The sequence below is a fragment of the Rhagoletis zephyria genome, unplaced genomic scaffold, assembly GCF_001687245.7.
Source record: "Rhagoletis zephyria isolate East Lansing unplaced genomic scaffold, Rhagoletis_zephyria_1.1 Rzeph_scaffold_07252, whole genome shotgun sequence".
Lineage (NCBI taxonomy): Eukaryota > Metazoa > Arthropoda > Insecta > Diptera > Tephritidae > Rhagoletis > Rhagoletis zephyria.
In genome coordinates this window covers 15,581-32,072 of record NW_016164335.1, presented here as the reverse complement: position 1 = coordinate 32,072, position 16,492 = coordinate 15,581, and the positions used below count along the sequence as shown (strand labels likewise).

Below are 16,492 nucleotides of genomic sequence, written 5' to 3'. Positions count from 1 at the left end.
TATTCCATGCATAGGTCCACACGTTTTCCCGCCATGGAAAATGTTCCCCTAAAGCGCTAGCTGTCATTGTTTTGCCAACTCCAGAGGGCCCAACTATGGCTATAGAGCGGAAGTGCGTTTGATTCCGCAGGATTATATCAAGTTTTTGCAATGCTTCTTCTTGGTGCAGTATTTGATGTTCATTGATCCGTGCGAACACAGATCGTGCGTTTAGTTCTGCATCACAGTAATGTGGTATACCATGCACGATTTGATAATAATGTCGACGATAGCTACTAAGAAAGTCTTGAATAAGACTATTTTGCTGAGCGTTGTTTTGTGTGAGGTGATGTCCCAAAAGAACGGCAGCTGCGACGGACAAGAACAACGTGGCGAATAGTATTCGTTTAAGCTTTCGCAAGAAATTGAGGGTTGATTGTTCTTTGATAAGTTGGTCACCAGCAGTACTCGCAGGACTACTTGCCAAACGACGAAGCTTCAAACGTTTGCGGGTTCTAGCGGGCTATACCATGATGATTAGAATAGAGTATCAGGATAAGCAGTAATAAAAGGTCAAATACCAAGGGCTTACTGTTAATTTTTTCTCGTCTTCCATTACTAGTAAAGTCTTATTATTCTTTTAATTCTTGTATTTGAAAATGACTAAAAATTTAGATTGTAATCAAAGAAATCAAATAAATATATTAAAAACCCTTTGAAAGAAAACTCGAAGAAATGTCATTGGTCAAACCGGTACAAGCCAATTGTCGAGTTGCCAGACATTAGCAAGAAGGAAACCACTGTTTTTTTAACCCGAATTATAATAAAACCTTGGAAACCAAAAGTGAAAAGTGAACCGGTTCGAGGAAAATGAAACTCATAGCCCGAACACAATGAAAACGACGAGCTACAGACCACAACTGTCAAATTATTTTAACACGTACTCTTATGTAGATAATTCTTTTGGCGACGACAGGGCTTCGCGACGACTGTGGTTGTGGCCAGATTAGATCTATTTCTATTTTTCCAGCAATAAGTTATGAACGCATTGGAAGCGGCGAGCTACGTACCACTGCTTCCAATTTGTCATCGTCATTATCTAAANGTTGTGGCCAGATTAGATCTATTTCTATTTTTCCAGCAATAAGTTATGAACGCATTGGAAGCGGCGAGCTACGTACCACTGCTTCCAATTTGTCATCGTCATTATCTAAACGCTTTGTCGATGGCGGCATGATTTCTTTGAACGCGGCAGCGACATCATGAATTTGTATGAGTTTGACATAAAAGAAGAGGAAGGACCTTATCTGTCGCCAGAAAAATGGAAATAGATCTAACTAACTCTTCTAGAATCATACACTTTTCATAAAGCGGTGTCCATCCTCTTTCGTTTAAGGGGGGTTCCGGGGGCTACCCCCTTCCGCCCCACACCAAAATCGTTGTACAAATAAGCAAACTTTTCTCGATTTTTTTTATTAACAGGTCTTTTCTGCGCCGTTAAAAAAAAAAAATTTGTAACCGGTAAATTTTGTTACCATCTCACAAGCTGTTATTCTAATTGGAAACAGCACAGCCCTAAATGCAACCCTNCCCCACACCAAAATCGTTGTACAAATAAGCAAACTTTTCTCGATTTTTTTATTAACAGGTCTTTTCTGCGCCGGTAAAAAAAAAAATTGTAACCGGTAAACTTTGTTACCATTTCACAAGCTGTTATTCTAATTGGAAACAGCACAGCCCTAAATGCAACCCAGAATCATATGTAAAAGAGATCGTATATTACGATATTTAAATTAACAAAAGTAAACGTTTGTAGCCAAAAGGGAAATAAACCAAAACCCGAGCCAGGATCTATAATTTATTACAATGGAAATGTGAGTACTGTATTCCTGGAATAAACTATAAGATTGTAAAATGGACCTTGTATCATCATCAGTGTAAACCCATGCTATTCAGTGATCTCGAACTACGAGGTAATGGAATCTCTGAAAACTCTTAAGGACACCAAGAAAAAATACGGGTTGCGGAATTTAGCTACCATAACGTATGAGGTATTCCTTTGGTTTAGAAAAAAAACCAATCTGTGTTTAATTCAATTTGTTTTGATAGACATTGCAGTATCTTGAAGACTCGCCATGCAAACAGCAATCCCGTGAGACAATTCATAGTTTCCTGACTGAAGTGAGACACCTAAGCTGCAAACTGACCACCACAGAATGCCTGATGATGGTCAATGATCCACCCACTAGTGCATTACACATTCAATTGGTAATAAATTTCCTCACTTTCAAAATTGCTACACTAATGGTTTATGCATGTATTATCTTAAAACTGTTCCCTTTGTATATATTTTAGCTAATCGAAGACAGTGAAGAACGTTTAACCGAAGAGCAAGTCAACGAACTTCTACAAACAGTCACTAAATACTTTCCTAACATACCCTCTCAGAAAATAGTTGAAAATAAACAATTGGTATTTTTTTCTACAAATTCTGTTGTTATTTTTATTTATTGGAAATGCATTTGACGCAGTCCAAGCATCGTCTCTAGCGCTTCTGATCGCCCAAGTCATCGATGTAATCCTCATCAATCTCTGGCCACTTTTCTGGTATGACATCGAATAGATCATCTTTCACATCACCCTGGATAACAATTTCATCATCGCCTGTAACAGATGATCCACAAGCAAATTTTGTGCCAAAGAACTTTGCAGCGACTTTAAGGTCTATGTCTAAAGGAAGTTATAAAAAGAAATATAGCTTGTTTATCAAATTTATAAGTGATCATTTTTAAATTTCTCATATAGTTTAAGTTAACCTACCGAAAGTGTTCAGCCCGGTAACTACTGTGACCGACTTCTTTTTGCCACGCGGAGCTCTTGAAACGGTAATCTTTTTAGGAACATCTTCCTTCTTTTTATTAATCTTCATCATTCCTTTGCCCCCCCTTTTTTGTCGTTTCTTATCATCATCTGTGCCATCAGCCGCAGCTGCTTCATCCTTGATTTTCATTTGTTCAAATTCACTAGGAAGATGCTTTTCTAGCCAAGCTCTGCATTTCTCATATTCCGGGTAATATTCACAGTACTATAGCGTAAAAATAAAATATATTACACGTTTTAATAGGGCTTTCACAACGCCCTGGTCCTTACTTCAAGTGGCATTGTGCAGTTGCCACAATATTGCACAACCAAAGGATATGTGACTCCTTCACGGNAAGACGTTCAGCTGGATCTATTACTACACCTTCTGCCGCCATATTTTAATTAATAAAAATAACTAAAACCTATCGAAAATTTTCTACAATTGCAATCTAAAGACTTTGAGGAAATGTGGCTGTGTTGCTCAGCTGTTTATGGGCTTCGTTTGCTGTCATTTTTGACAAAACCGGCAGCTAGGAATGTTCGATATCGTATCGATTCTTCAGAATATCGATATTTCATGGCACGATAATCGATTTTTTGAATCGATATTCCAAGGTGGATATATCGAAGTCATCGATACTTTACCCGCAATAATAAATCATAATAAATTTATTTTTATCTACAAAAAAGTGTATGGAAAAATACTAAAGTAGGTTTAATCAGCAGCTTGTGTGATTTATTTAGCTCTTAAGTTTGACAAACCGCAAACTTTGTAGATGTCTGTAGTATATTGCGCAGTGTTGAAACTTTTCAGGTAATTCCTCAAAACGTGAATTTCGGGCGCGCTTTAGTATTTGTTGGGGGATTTCTATTTTGAGGGTTTTTCTCTCGATATATTTGCAGATAACAAATGTAGTCATGTTTTACACAAGAGAGTTGTTAAATCACTCCGAAAATTTTTGAACGAAAAGCTTTCCGAAGTTGAATAAAGAGCTAAATACATCACACAAGTGGCTTTTCAAACATTCTTCAAACCTACTTTTCCCATTTAGCCATATACCATGCAAACATGACTCGTTCAAACAAATAATTTAATTTTTCTTGCGGTTCGCAATTTAAACGGGTTTGGGTTTCTTCGATTTTTCTCTCTCACGTCCCCATGCGAATGAGGCGATTTTATAATACACAACGTAAGCGGTTTGATCAAATGTCAACATGGCGGCCAGAAAATCAAACAATTTTGATTTTGTTCACATTTGCCTCACACGGCTTGTCAAACCATCAAACACCCCAATACACAACATAAATAGTTTAAGGAAAGGAATATTTCCCTTGGTTTGTCAAGCCGCGTGTGTGGTGTTTTTCGTTCTTATGACTGCTTTTACACAGTTCAAGTATTGAATTCAATTCTGCTCGCATGTGGAAGAGAGGGGTTGAGAAGAAAAGGGACGAGTACGCATGCGTCTGTACCGTCAAGTCGTTTCAACTTTCTTGCTTTGCTTTTGGCATTNACTGTAAATAGTAAGCAGTACACAATAGATACTCAAATCTGTAATATGAAAATTTTGAGTAACTTGTTCGTGTTTTGAGGATTTTTCGTTTGTTTTTGAAGAATTTGGTATTTTTTTTGTGTCAACACTGATATTGAAAGCAGGAATTTATTTTATTTTATTTAGCATTGCAGTTTTTTACACGGCACTTTCGCTCACGGCTCATTTTTATAAAGCTATATAATTCACGTAATCACGTAATATAATCACACTTTTGTTTACAAAAATCTCGAACGAGTTCTCAAGAACGATTCACGATTCAGACGAATCACCAAAGAACGATTTAATTTACGATTTAAACGATTTAAATAACGATTGTAATGTAAATGTGTGCAAAAGGTGCTTGCTTGCTTTTTCGTTTAATTAATTAATTGGAAATGGGAATTACAGTTACAAGGAATGGGATATTAGTTGTGTTTTTTTTTTACAAATTATCCAGTAACTTGCCAGCAACTCTCCAATAACTTTATTTCTAAGAATTCGCTCTCATAGAAAAAATTTACAAAAAAGTACGTGAACGCTTTTCCAGTAATAATTTGCAAGTCTCATGAACAGCTGATAAATTGGTTGTTTATTCGCAGCATATTCTCAATAAAACAATATATTTTATAGTTAAATATGTTTATTTTGTGAATTTCCACAATAAAAAGCCACAAACAGTTTCCTTATTAGTTTAAATTTCATCCAGCAACATGCGATCAGCTGTTTTTCGTACTGGCAAATTCTTACAAGTAAAAATTTATCCAGTAAAATCCAGTAAAAGTTTTTGCGTGCGAACGAAAACGCCAAAACATGAAAATTCGTAAACCCTTTTACTGGATTTTACTGGAAATTAGTAAAAAAAAAACGCAACTATTATATGGGACCGGACCAAATATCGGATGGGACCAAATGCAACAGGGTGAAACCAGTGTTTATCACCCTATACTTCCGGTAGTGCATTCCAGTGACGTCCGTTAGGGCATTCCAAGTTTTGTGATTTATCCCTGTTCTGACATTCGTTCTGACATCATCAATGTTGTTTTGGAGGCACATTCGTTTAACCCTTATTTGTGTCATTGACGAGGTTTGTAGAAAAATTGACTGCTGCAAGCAACTGCAGTGAAGTTTCAAAGTGCAATAAAGTGGTTCAGTAAAAATAATAATGATGGTAAATAGCGGCTAAAAATTAGTCGGCAGGTAATGTTTGTGTGTAAACTAATTAAAACTGTAGTTTCATATAAAATCACTAATTAGTTAATGTGTTATTGGTGAGCAAGCTGCGGGGTGATTACGTGCTCGGAGTTCAGCAGACGTTTTTCATTTATTGATTTTTTACATTAAATTTAAGCAAAGGAAACACCGAAAAAGGTCAAGTTTCTTAAAATTCATTTACATTATAATAATCAATGAATGAAATTCGATACGATGGTGAAACGTGTGGAGCGGATAAATGCGCGTAGACAAACCTTTGATGACTGTGCAACGCCAGCAGAGCAGCAAACAGATCTCCCTGGTGGCACTCACCACACTTTTGACAAATCATATAATTGAAACCGTCTAGCAGGTTGTGAAGTGGGTGTTGGGCACAACAGGCAACNAAGTTAATGTGTTATTGGTGAGCAAGCTGCGGAGGTGATTACGTGCTCGTTCAGCAGACGTTTTTCATTTATTGATTTTTTACATTAAATTTAAGCAAAGGAAACACCGAAAAAGGTCAAGTTTCTTAAAATGCATTTACATTATAATAATCAATGAATGAAATTCGATACGATGGGGAAACGTGTGGAGCGGATCAATGCGCGTAGACAAGCCTTTTATGACTGTGCAACGCCAGCAGAGCAGCAAACAGATCTCCCTTGTGGCACTCGCCACACTTTTGACAAATCATATACTTGAAACCGTCTAGCAGGTTGTGAAGTGGGTGTTGGGCACAACAGGCAACCTTTCTGCCACCCACCTAGAACAAACTAGCACAATTGCGCTATTACATTCGTAAAACATAGACGAAGCTTTGCGCAGCGTCGTAGCTGATGCGTGGTTTTATGCATTTGGGGTTGGGATGCTGTGAATGCTAGCTGTTGTCACGATAGTTGCCTCTATGTATATTAGTGTTTGTAAGGTCTACTATCGAAGTGGTTCTTTGGGGTAGACATTTGATTATAAAAGTTTTGNGGCTTTTCGCAGCGTCGTAGCTGATGCGAGGTTTTTTATGCATTTGGGGTTGGGATGCTGTGAATGCTAGCTGTTGGCACGATAGTTGCCTCTATGTATATTAGTGTTTGTAAGGCCTACTATCGAAGTGGTTCTTTGGGGTAGACATTTGATTATAAAAGTTTTGCCTCTTTGAAATTTTAGAGGCCAAGTGCATAAATACGAGTTTTGGAGTAGCAGATGTGCTACTTCAGAGTGGTAGCTGCGCTGCCCATTACTGCTGGCCGCTTGCCATCGCGTCATACAAACCTCACGAAGGAAGTCTCTTTGTGTTTGGCAATGTGCCTACATATGTATGTATGTATATTGGAATACAATTTTAGTATATGTATGTATGTAAAAACTATATTTACATATAAAAATATATATATGTATACAAGAGGTCATCAGTCGAACAAAAAAAAAAGATATTCAGCTTGGAAATTAAAGATGTTCATGATTAGTAACAGTGGCAGGCAGTCACCGTGATGATGTCACCATTGCATGTCAATGAACTTTAAAAAACAAAGAAAGTATGTTAGGTATCGTTCTTTATTCTAGGAATGCATTAGATGAAAACCAAACGCCGTTATGCCTCCGCTGTTAATTGGATTTTGTTTGGAANAACAGTGGCATGCAGTCACCGTGATGATGTCACCATTGCATGTCAATGAACTTTAAAAAACNAAAACTATATTTACATATAAAAATATATATATGTATACAAGAGGTCATCAGTCGAACAAAAAAAAAAAAAATATTCAGCTTGGAAATTAAAGATGTTCATGATTAGTAACAGTGGCATGCAGTCACCGTGATGATGTCACCATTGCATGTCAATGAACTTTAAAAAACAAAGAAAGTATGTTAGGTATCGTTCTTTATTCTAGGAATGCATTAGATGAAAACCAAACGCCGTTATGCCTCCGCTGTTAATTGGATTTTGTTTGGAAAAAAGAATGAAGAAACAGCAAAGCACCACTGCAAACAGAGCGAGTTAATTGAAAAAGATTACAAGGACAATAAAACAGATTTTTCCGTTCCAATACAACATTTGTCAACCTCGTATAAACAACCAATATCCTCAGTAGAGTGAGTTGGGTAAGGATCCATGAACAATTCTTAGCGTTGAGCAAACAGTCGACAGACGATAGAGACAATTGAAAACCAACTACCTAAATCACAAAAACAGGAAAGATAAAAGCTAACGTTCGAAAACAAACAGTTGCAACAAGAACATCCCAGTGGCAACAACAACCCAGACAGACAATGAACTCTGATAGCAGTGAATTGGAGACGTCTAACAATGGACGCGTNTTAAACAACCAATATCCTCAGTAGAGTGAGTTGGGTAAGGATCCATGAACAATTCTTAGCGTAGAGCAAACAGTCGACAGACGATAGAGACAATTGAAAACCAACTACCTAAATCACAAAAACAGGAAAGATAAAAGCTAACGTTCGAAAACAAACAGTTGCAACAAGAACATCCCAGTGGCAACAACAACCCAGACAGACAATGAACTCTGATAGCAGTGAATTGGAGACGTCTAACAATGGACGCGTCATATTCCATATGCCTCAAAATGCAGTCACAATGGGGTTGCCATCTACAACCCGTATATCGAGTACAATTGCGACCGCCAACAATCCAAACACCCCCTCAACCAGTAGCACAATGCATTCTGTTGTCGGCAGCGTAGGTGGTATTGGTAGTGGCGGTCTTGCAACAGATGTTGGCAATGATTACAATTTGAATTTGAATAGCGAAATGAATGCACCGCCCGCCACGTCTGTAGGTAAACACTGTGAAAAACCGCAAGAGCGCTACGTATGGGAAATGCGCACGCGCAGTCCCAACGTTACACCCGCAAGCACTGTGCTGAATTCGCCTGATTTAAATACAGATGTGCAGTACGCGCTGCACCATCATCAACATCGGCAGCATCATCAGATTAGAGTAGGACGTAGTCCCGGAAGCCAATTCGAACAGCAAAACGTAATGCCGCAGGTAAATACAATTATTCAAAATGTATTATTAAAAGATTCTCTATATTTCATTCATTTGCAGGGTCTCGCGAGCCCAGGTGGATCCCCCACAGACGTTGGCAAAGCTGGAGTGCAGTGTTTGCGCGACGGAGAAATAGTCGTTTTCGATGATATTGACACAAATTGGATGAATAAGGCAAACGCGGCCAACATTTCCAACGCTGTGCTAAGCGGAATCCCAGTTCCAAAAAACACGAACGAATCCTTTACGTCAGTACATCCTCAACACAACAACGAAGATGTCTTAAAAGTAACTAAGATGATTGGCCAGCTACCAATAGCTGAGTATGAAGGCTCACCACGTCGCTTTGGCAATCAACCGCACGGTAATATGAAGCAAGCGAATGCTAGCATATTTTCCAAGCGCCCACCAGGCTTTCCACAGCGTGTATCACCCATTGCAGGCGCACAAAATCAGCCACAACAATACTCAACAATGCAGCAACAGCTAATACAACAAGATTTCAATGCACGTTCTACACAATATGGCCAACTTAGCTTACAACAAACACAGTATTATGCAAACACACCATCGTTAGTGGCAACAAGCGTTGCTGGTGCTGGCATTAATGACTGTCATGATAATAAGTTAATGGGCAATTTGATTGATATCGACGATGGAAGCGTACACGCGGCCGCAGTTGATGGTGGCCAAGTAAAAACGCCTGCTTTTGATTACTTGTACGAGTGCTCTGAGACGCGTAAAGTACTGGAAGATTTTTTTAAAGCGAATTCAGAAGATGAAAAGCGTTTTACTGACTATACTGAAAGCGGCGACGATGTGGGAAGTTGTGTACGTTTGGTGTGAATTTTTTTTTGCTGCAGGGTGAATTAGATTTCCGTTTTGTTTTTTTTTATCCATTAGGATACTCATTTGGAATATGAGCGTGAGCGTGAACGTGAGCGCGAAGAAGGAAAACACATAGAGCAAGCATATATTGGACAACGCTTAGCCAGAATACCAAAAGATGAGTTGAATATGGTGCATCGGTCGCCACGCAAACAAGTGAGTATAGTTGAGTAGTTGGGTAATATAAATAACACATACGCGTATTTTTATTGCTTAATTAACTTCATACCTGTGGTGACCATGTTTTAGATAAGAAAATACAGAACATCTGTTTTCATTAATCCGGTCCCATATTATTTTTATTATTTTTAAGTGAAAACTGTATGAAATACATACAGTATCGGTCATATCTATAGCACGCCATTTCAAAGTGATAATGTGTGCCACTTATGTTTATTTATTTATTTTTAAGAGTTTTCAATTAAAATTTAGTTCATTCTGGGACAAACCCCATTTATACCCAAGTATTGTAGAAAAGTATTTGTAGAAAACAACAAAAAAGTGTAACAAATTTTCACCTAAATTTTAAACTTTTTTGTCAGAAGTGATAGAATTTTTTTGAGTACACAGTTTTTTAGCTCCTGCAATTTTAGTATGATAATGTGCAAATTTCAAGTGGCTACGAATTACCGTTAATTTTTTAGAATTTTTTTTGTCGCATTGGCTTCCATATAATGAATAAATTCAATTTATTTGTATATGGAAGAAAACCGCAACATCCTTGGCGAAAAAAATTCTAAAAAATCAGCGGTAAATTTTAGCCACTTGAAACTTGCACATTATCAGACTAAAATTGATTGGGCTATAAATCTGTGTATTCAGAAAAATTCAAACACTACCGATAAAAAAGTTTGAAATTTAGGTGAAAATTTATTGCACTTTTTTGTAGGGTTCTATAAGTTTTTAAACTTGGGTTTATATGGGTTTTGTTAGAGAAAACACTGTATTTTAATTGAAAATTCTTAAAAATAAATAAATAAACATAAGTAGCACACAATATCACTTTGAAATGGCGTGCTATAGATATGACCGATGCTGTAAGTGTAAAGCCCTTCTGCAGCCAGTAGGTTCAACGTAACCGGCCGGCCAAGGACTGTCACTCTATCAACATTTGAAGTATAACATTATCGACAAGAAAAGGGGGCGGGGAGGGGGCTTGCAAAAAGTTTTGTAGAAAAGCAAAAATTGTCTACGTTGTAAAAATGTTTGCATTCGAGAGTTTGTATATACAGTTGTACAAAATAATGGGAGTGGGATATTTTGTCCAGTTTTGAACATTTCTCTTTTATTTCTTTAATGTTTATTATTTTTTTTTTAATAAAAATTCGAAAAATTTTCAACAGAATTTTTGTAAATAATTTTATAATAAAATAACAATCATTAAATTATTATTGTTTTTAGCATGCATTAAATGAACAAAAGAAAAATTGTCAAAACATCACACGCCTATCATTTCGTGGGCAACTGTATGTCAGTTTATTTATTTATTTATTTATTGTAATAGCACTGCAATTTTAATTCAATCTTTCTCACCCTGTAATTAACTATGCGATAAGACTTTTGACTTACATAAACATACTTTTCTCGTCGCAGAGCTTATTTATATCAATAATAATTCTGTTTAACTAATTCACCTTCTCTGTTTCGCCAGCCCTGTGAGTCTGTTTACAATGAAAACAATGATATCGAGTTGTACATAGATTCGAATAGTCGCAGTAGTGGCGATTTGGCTGACACCGAATTAGAAGCAAATTTGCGCCACCATTCTCGCAATTTCACACTATCCCCAGAGACTACTGATTACGATTCGAATTGCGGTGATCTGGACAGCTTGTCAAATGACATAAATTGTCCCACTGACTATGGTAAATTATACACCAGTATGCCAGTACTGGAGGATGGCCTATCTAGCGGCCATGCATCGGATACGGAAAATAATGTAAATACCGCCGTTGAGAGTGAAAAACAAACAGTGGAAAGCAACTGCGCAGAAAATGGTCAAGCACAAGTGGCTCTGACGATCCAGACTCAAACACGTCAATATCAGCTACAGCAACCGCATACTCCTCCAGCAATGCTGCAAAATAATGAGTACAATGCGAGCTTGTCGCTCGAGTGCCATGACAGTTGCATTTCAAACAGCATTGTGAACGCTGTAACGATGGACAGCAATTTAATAAACGATTTAATTGAAGTTCCTGATCAAACGATTCAGCAGCACCATCAGCGCCAGTCAGAATTTCAGCTCCGCAGTGATGAACTAATGCAACATGATGGTGGCTGCTGTAGCAATAATGCCGCTGTCTGTTCGAACGCATCGAATGAGCTCGGTCACAACAATTCCAATTATGATGCCGTCTACGCAACCACGATGAGTAAGCATGCCAAACAAAATCGATCAAAGTGGCTAAAAATACTAATGCTTTGTTTTCATCATCGTTGTGCGTATTGAATCATTTCGTATTTATATTTTTTTAATCTTTGCAGCTACAAAGCAATCTCCACCACCGCCACCAGCACCTGCAGCATATCGGCAGTGTGTGCGTGCAAAACAGCAACGCGAATCGGCAGATATACAAGAAGCTATGAAGGAGATACGGTCGGCGCTACAACGGGCCAAAACACAGCCAGAAAAATTAAAATTTTGTGATGAGGTATTACCGCCTGACCCGGAATCGCCAGTGTGGGTGCCACGCAAAACTTCACCAACTAGCGCTTCATTGACAACCAATCGGATTGGTGCTAACCTGCATGATCTGCATTGTAGTGGCAATGGTGGCAGTGCGAGCGGAGCGATCGCAGGGGACGAGGAAGAGCCCGATACTGATTTGGAAACGGATCGACTGTTGGGTCAACAGCGGCTCGATGAGCAAGGTTACTTTGACGATAAGGTGAGAACGCATGAAAGAGCACTGCCTAATTTTAGGTTGCGTTCTAAATTTTTTTACGCCACATGTTTTGATTCAATAGACAATTTGGCCCAAAACATCACGTATCGGCGCCGGCACAGATTCCAATGACCAATCACCTAGTACATCGGACATCACAATGCTCACCACAAATTCTGTCAGTATTAAACCGCCAGCATTCTCCTCAGCCACCATTCGTCAGGGCATTGGCACAGCGCTAACGCCCAGTTCGCCCGAACAGTGTCAGATTGTAAGCAACGCAGATGTTACGCTCAGCTCACCCGAAAAGTTGCAATACACAAAAAGTCCAACTGGCTCCATCAAGTCGCTGAAAGATTCAGCGAACAGCGATAAGAAGGCAAAGACACGCAACAAAGAGGGTAAGCTAAGTGAAAAATTCATATGCTTTGTCTCTCAATGTCTATATGTATAATCTTTATTTGTGGCCGTCTGTCTCTTTGTCTCTTTGATTGTCTTTGCACGCTAACGTGATCCGATATTAAATAAATTAAATAATAATAAATAAATCGAAACTAAAACGTTAATGAAAATACAATTGCACAACGTAATGGGTGTGTGTGTGTATGTTCGTGTTTACATACATCAATGTAAGTCTAATGTAAAGTAATTTAGTGAAAATNATGATCCGATATTAAATAAATAAAATAAATTAAATAATAATAAATAAATCGAAACTAAAACGTTAATGAAAATACAATTGCACAACGTAATGGGTGTGTGTGTGTGTATGTCCGTGTTTACATACATCAATGTAAGTCTAATGTAAAGTAATTTAGTGAAAATTAGTTTAAGCGTGAATTATTTTTTGCTTTTATTTACTTTTTGTTTTGCTGTAAATGCTTATGTACTTTATGTACAAACTTGTATCGTTAAATCCTGTTTTAAGTTGGCATTGGTTTCAAAATAATATAGAGTATCAACTTCTCTAGCGATGTACATGAATTAGTATATACATATACATATGTACATATGCGATTAAGGATTTGTTTGATCTTATTTATTATTTTGTTTTGTATGTATGTATGTAATTTCAAATTTCATTATATAATTAATACATTTTCTTCTACTTGCCAGGGCTATTGGATCCTGCAGTGCTAATNAAGATATATTATTAAATATATTTATTATTTTGTTTTGTATGTATGTATGTAATTTCAAATTTCATTATATAATTAATACATTTTCTTCTACTTGCCAGGGCTATTGGATCCTGCAGTGCTAATTGAAGGCGTCCTCTTTCGTGCACGTTATTTAGGCTCAACACAGCTGGTATGCGAGGGCCAGCCAACGAAGTCCACGCGGATGATGCAGGCTGAAGAGGCCGTTTCGCGCATAAAGGTAATTACAAACATAATTGCCGTACAACTATTTTGTTACTTGCAAGAGATTTGTACACCAACGTGTCGCTAACCAAATACAACTGATTCTCTTTTTATATACAATAATCCCTTGGGATTAAATTATTAAATAAAAACGCATGCAAAATACCATATTCTTTACAAGACAAGTATTAATAATCGCATTTCATTTGCATTGGGGACGAGATAAAAATGAAATTGAGTCGCAAACCCCCTGAAAAATACAAATAACGAAACTGAAAAAGTAAAAAATAAAAGCCGTGCCTAAGAAAAGCTGTAAAAAGAGGATCAAGTGTACTAGCTACAAAAATTATTATACAATTTAAATGTTATTCTTTGTTCCCCACTGCNCACAAGAAAAGTATTAATAATCGCATTTCATTTGCATTGGGGACGAGATAAAAATGAAATTGAGTCGCAAACCCCCTGAAAAATACAAATAAAGAAACTGAAAAAGTAAAAAATAAAAGCCGTGCCTAAGAAAAGCTGTAAAAAGAGGATCAAGTGTACTTGCTACAAAAATTATTATACAATTTAAATGTTATTCTTTGTTCCCCACTGCTGCTCGAATATGAATGTGTAACCCTGTAGGCTTTGGTAAGTGTTGCTAGAATCAGTGCTTCTTCTTCTTCTTTATTGACGCTGTAACAGGCTCAGCGATTTTGGCCGAGTCCAAAACAACACGCCAGCCGCTTCTCTTCTGTGCCAACTGACGCTATTTGGAAATGCCAAGTGAAGCCAAATCCTTCTCCACCTGGTATTCCCAACGCAAAAGAGGCCTTCCTCTTCCTCAGTGCTTACAGTTTGAAAATCGACTGATTGTAAAATTTATCATTAGCCACATTTGTATGTACATACATATTTCTCTTTCTCTAAACAAACGGCATTTTCTCCTAATTTTTTGATAGGCTCCAGAAGGCGAAAGCCAACCCTCCACCGAAGTAGATCTATTTATATCAACCGAGAAGATTATGGTGCTCAATACAGACCTCAAGGAGATTATGATGGATCATGCTTTGCGTACAATTTCTTACATAGCCGACATCGGCGATTTGGTTGTGTTGATGGCCCGTCGACGGTTCGTGCCATCTGATTCGTGTGGCTCGGACGCAGATGTGGCAAATGGCTGTGGCAATGGTAATAAGGACGCTCAAGAAAATGGCACTGCGGTGAATAGCAGCGGTAACGGTAGCGGCAGCAACGGCGGCGGTACCGTCAATGGCGTTGGTTGCAGTGTTGGCGGTAGCAGTAATAAGCACAATCGCACGCCAAAAATGATTTGTCATGTATTCGAGAGCGATGAAGCGCAATTTATAGCGCAATCAATCGGTCAAGCCTTTCAGGTGGCCTACATGGAATTTCTGAAAGCAAATGGCATTGAAGATCATAGTTTTGTAAAGGAAATGGATTATCAAGAGGTGCTTAATAGTCAAGAGATCTTCGGCGATGAATTAGAAATATTCGCTAAGAAGGAATTGCAAAAGGAGGTGGTTGTGCCGAAGGTGAAAGGTGAAATACTGGGAGTAGTGATTGTGGAAAGCGGCTGGGGCTCAATGCTGCCTACTGTAGTGATAGCAAATCTGATGTCGGCAGGTGCAGCGGCGCGTTGCGGTCAGTTGAATATCGGTGATCAGTTGATTGCTATAAATGGCATGAGCTTGGTAGGATTACCGCTGTCGACATGCCAGAGCTATATACGCAATGCCAAAAATCAGACAGCGGTAAAATTCACTGTGGTACCGTGTCCACCGGTGGTCGAGGTGAAAATCAAGCGACCCAATACAAAATATCAGCTGGGCTTCAGTGTGCAAAACGGCGTGGTGAGTAGTGGATTTCGTTTTTTTTAGTTCGTTGCATATCTAGTTTTTAGTGCTATACAAATGAAAAAAATACATATTTTTATGACTTCCGAACAGATTTGCAGCCTTCTGCGTGGCGGCATTGCAGAGCGTGGCGGCGTGCGCGTCGGGCACCGCATTATTGAAATCAATAATCAGAGTGTGGTGGCAGTGCCGCATGAAAAAATTGTCAATCTGCTCGCTACATCTGTGGGCGAGGTAAAACAAAATAATTATGGTTGCTTTTTACTTTCATTTAATTGTTGATGTTCTTACTTTCTCACGCAGATATTAATGAAAACTATGCCGACTTCGATGTTTCGTTTACTCACGGGACAAGAGAATCCCATTTACATATAAATTAAGCTTAACTGATACGCTATTACACTCACATTCTGCATACATACTAGTATTTATCAAAATTTTTCCAATTTGATTTCACAACTTGTGCGCTAAACAAAATTACAATACTTTCTTACTCAATAACTAACAAATATGTAAGTATGTACTATTTACACACAAATAATCTGTACTATTAGATAAGTAAGTGCAAGAAAAAACCAATGCAGATTGAAGGTGAACAAAGAATTCGAAATGTTTGAAAAAGAATAAATTTGTAAAGAATGTAAGAAAACACGTAAATTCAACACGATGAAATTGTTAATGTTCTGCATAGTACGCGTATTTCCTTACCGAAATTGCAAAAATAACGTGCGATGATAATTTCCACGAATATCTACACATACGCATACACAGCCCAACATTTTTTTTACTATTAATTAATAACATACAAACTACAACTGTCACTAAATTATAAACTATACACCAATACACGTATATTTATCTATACTTGCTTTTTTCTACTTAACGCAATAATTGAAAAATTAATTAATAACTAACAAAA

General features: G+C 37.8%; 4 protein-coding genes and 1 long non-coding RNA gene across 8 annotated transcripts; 3 read left to right on the top strand and 2 right to left on the bottom strand.

Moving 5' to 3' along the window:
• Positions 1–6: 6 nt before the first annotated feature.
• On the bottom strand, positions 7–857 carry LOC108374025 (uncharacterized; the record flags this gene model as incomplete). The annotated part of the gene is made up of 2 exons (XM_017629974.1): positions 572–857; positions 7–502 (listed from the first exon to the last, which is right to left on the bottom strand). Coding segments are annotated over exons 1-2 (520 nt in total), but the record flags the coding sequence as incomplete, so codon positions are not given.
• Positions 858–1,654: 797 nt separating this feature from the next.
• Positions 1,655–2,527, top strand: Polr3I (RNA polymerase III subunit I). The gene is made up of 4 exons (XM_017629973.1): positions 1,655–1,853; positions 1,916–2,030; positions 2,089–2,247; positions 2,335–2,527. Exons 1-4 carry the CDS (start codon positions 1,846–1,848, stop codon positions 2,503–2,505), a joined length of 453 nt encoding a protein of 150 aa, XP_017485462.1. The 5' UTR covers positions 1,655–1,845; the 3' UTR covers positions 2,506–2,527.
• On the bottom strand, positions 2,453–3,368 carry LOC108374023 (density-regulated protein homolog). Its single transcript, XM_017629972.1, is given in 4 exon segments — positions 2,453–2,709; positions 2,800–3,064; positions 3,130–3,194; positions 3,197–3,368. Coding segments are annotated over 4 exon segments (555 nt in total). The 5' UTR covers positions 3,237–3,368; the 3' UTR covers positions 2,453–2,524.
• A 2,062-nt stretch (positions 3,369–5,430) lies between these two features.
• Positions 5,431–7,187, top strand: LOC108374027 (uncharacterized). 2 transcript variants are annotated; one of them, XR_001849012.1, is made up of 2 exons: positions 5,431–5,570; positions 7,125–7,187. It is a non-coding gene; the product is annotated as an uncharacterized LOC108374027 (long non-coding RNA). The 2 variants fall into 2 exon arrangements; XR_001849011.1 differs by lacking the exon at positions 5,431–5,570 and adding an exon at positions 6,589–6,881.
• A 114-nt stretch (positions 7,188–7,301) lies between these two features.
• On the top strand, positions 7,302–16,212 carry X11L (amyloid-beta A4 precursor protein-binding family A member X11L). Of its 3 annotated transcripts, XM_017629976.1 has the most exons (12): positions 7,302–7,821; positions 8,072–8,574; positions 8,635–9,405; positions 9,478–9,618; positions 11,114–11,837; positions 11,950–12,353; positions 12,433–12,751; positions 13,591–13,730; positions 14,342–14,347; positions 14,659–15,570; positions 15,667–15,807; positions 15,877–16,212. In XM_017629976.1, exons 2-12 carry the CDS (start codon positions 8,083–8,085, stop codon positions 15,946–15,948), a joined length of 4,122 nt encoding a protein of 1,373 aa, XP_017485465.1. In that variant the 5' UTR covers positions 7,302–7,821; positions 8,072–8,082; the 3' UTR covers positions 15,949–16,212. The 3 variants fall into 3 exon arrangements, with proteins under 3 accessions (XP_017485465.1, XP_017485466.1, XP_017485467.1); XM_017629977.1 differs by lacking the exon at positions 7,302–7,821 and having other exon boundaries at positions 7,884–8,574; XM_017629978.1 differs by lacking the exons at positions 7,302–7,821; positions 14,342–14,347 and having other exon boundaries at positions 8,083–8,574.
• The last annotated feature ends 280 nt before the right edge of the window (positions 16,213–16,492 follow it).

Coding starts and splice junctions, on each gene's coding strand:
- Polr3I (XM_017629973.1), top strand. Junction 2,031..2,088: donor TAGCTACCATAACGTATGAG/GTATTCCTTTGG, acceptor TTGTTTTGATAG/ACATTGCAGTATCTTGAAGA. Junction 2,248..2,334: donor GTGCATTACACATTCAATTG/GTAATAAATTTC, acceptor TATATATTTTAG/CTAATCGAAGACAGTGAAGA.
- X11L (XM_017629976.1), top strand. CDS start 8,083: ATGAACTCTGATAGCAGTGAATTGGAGACGTCTAACAATGGACGCGTC. Junction 9,619..11,113: donor ATCGGTCGCCACGCAAACAA/GTGAGTATAGTT, acceptor CTGTTTCGCCAG/CCCTGTGAGTCTGTTTACAA. Junction 12,752..13,590: donor AAAGACACGCAACAAAGAGG/GTAAGCTAAGTG, acceptor TCTACTTGCCAG/GGCTATTGGATCCTGCAGTG.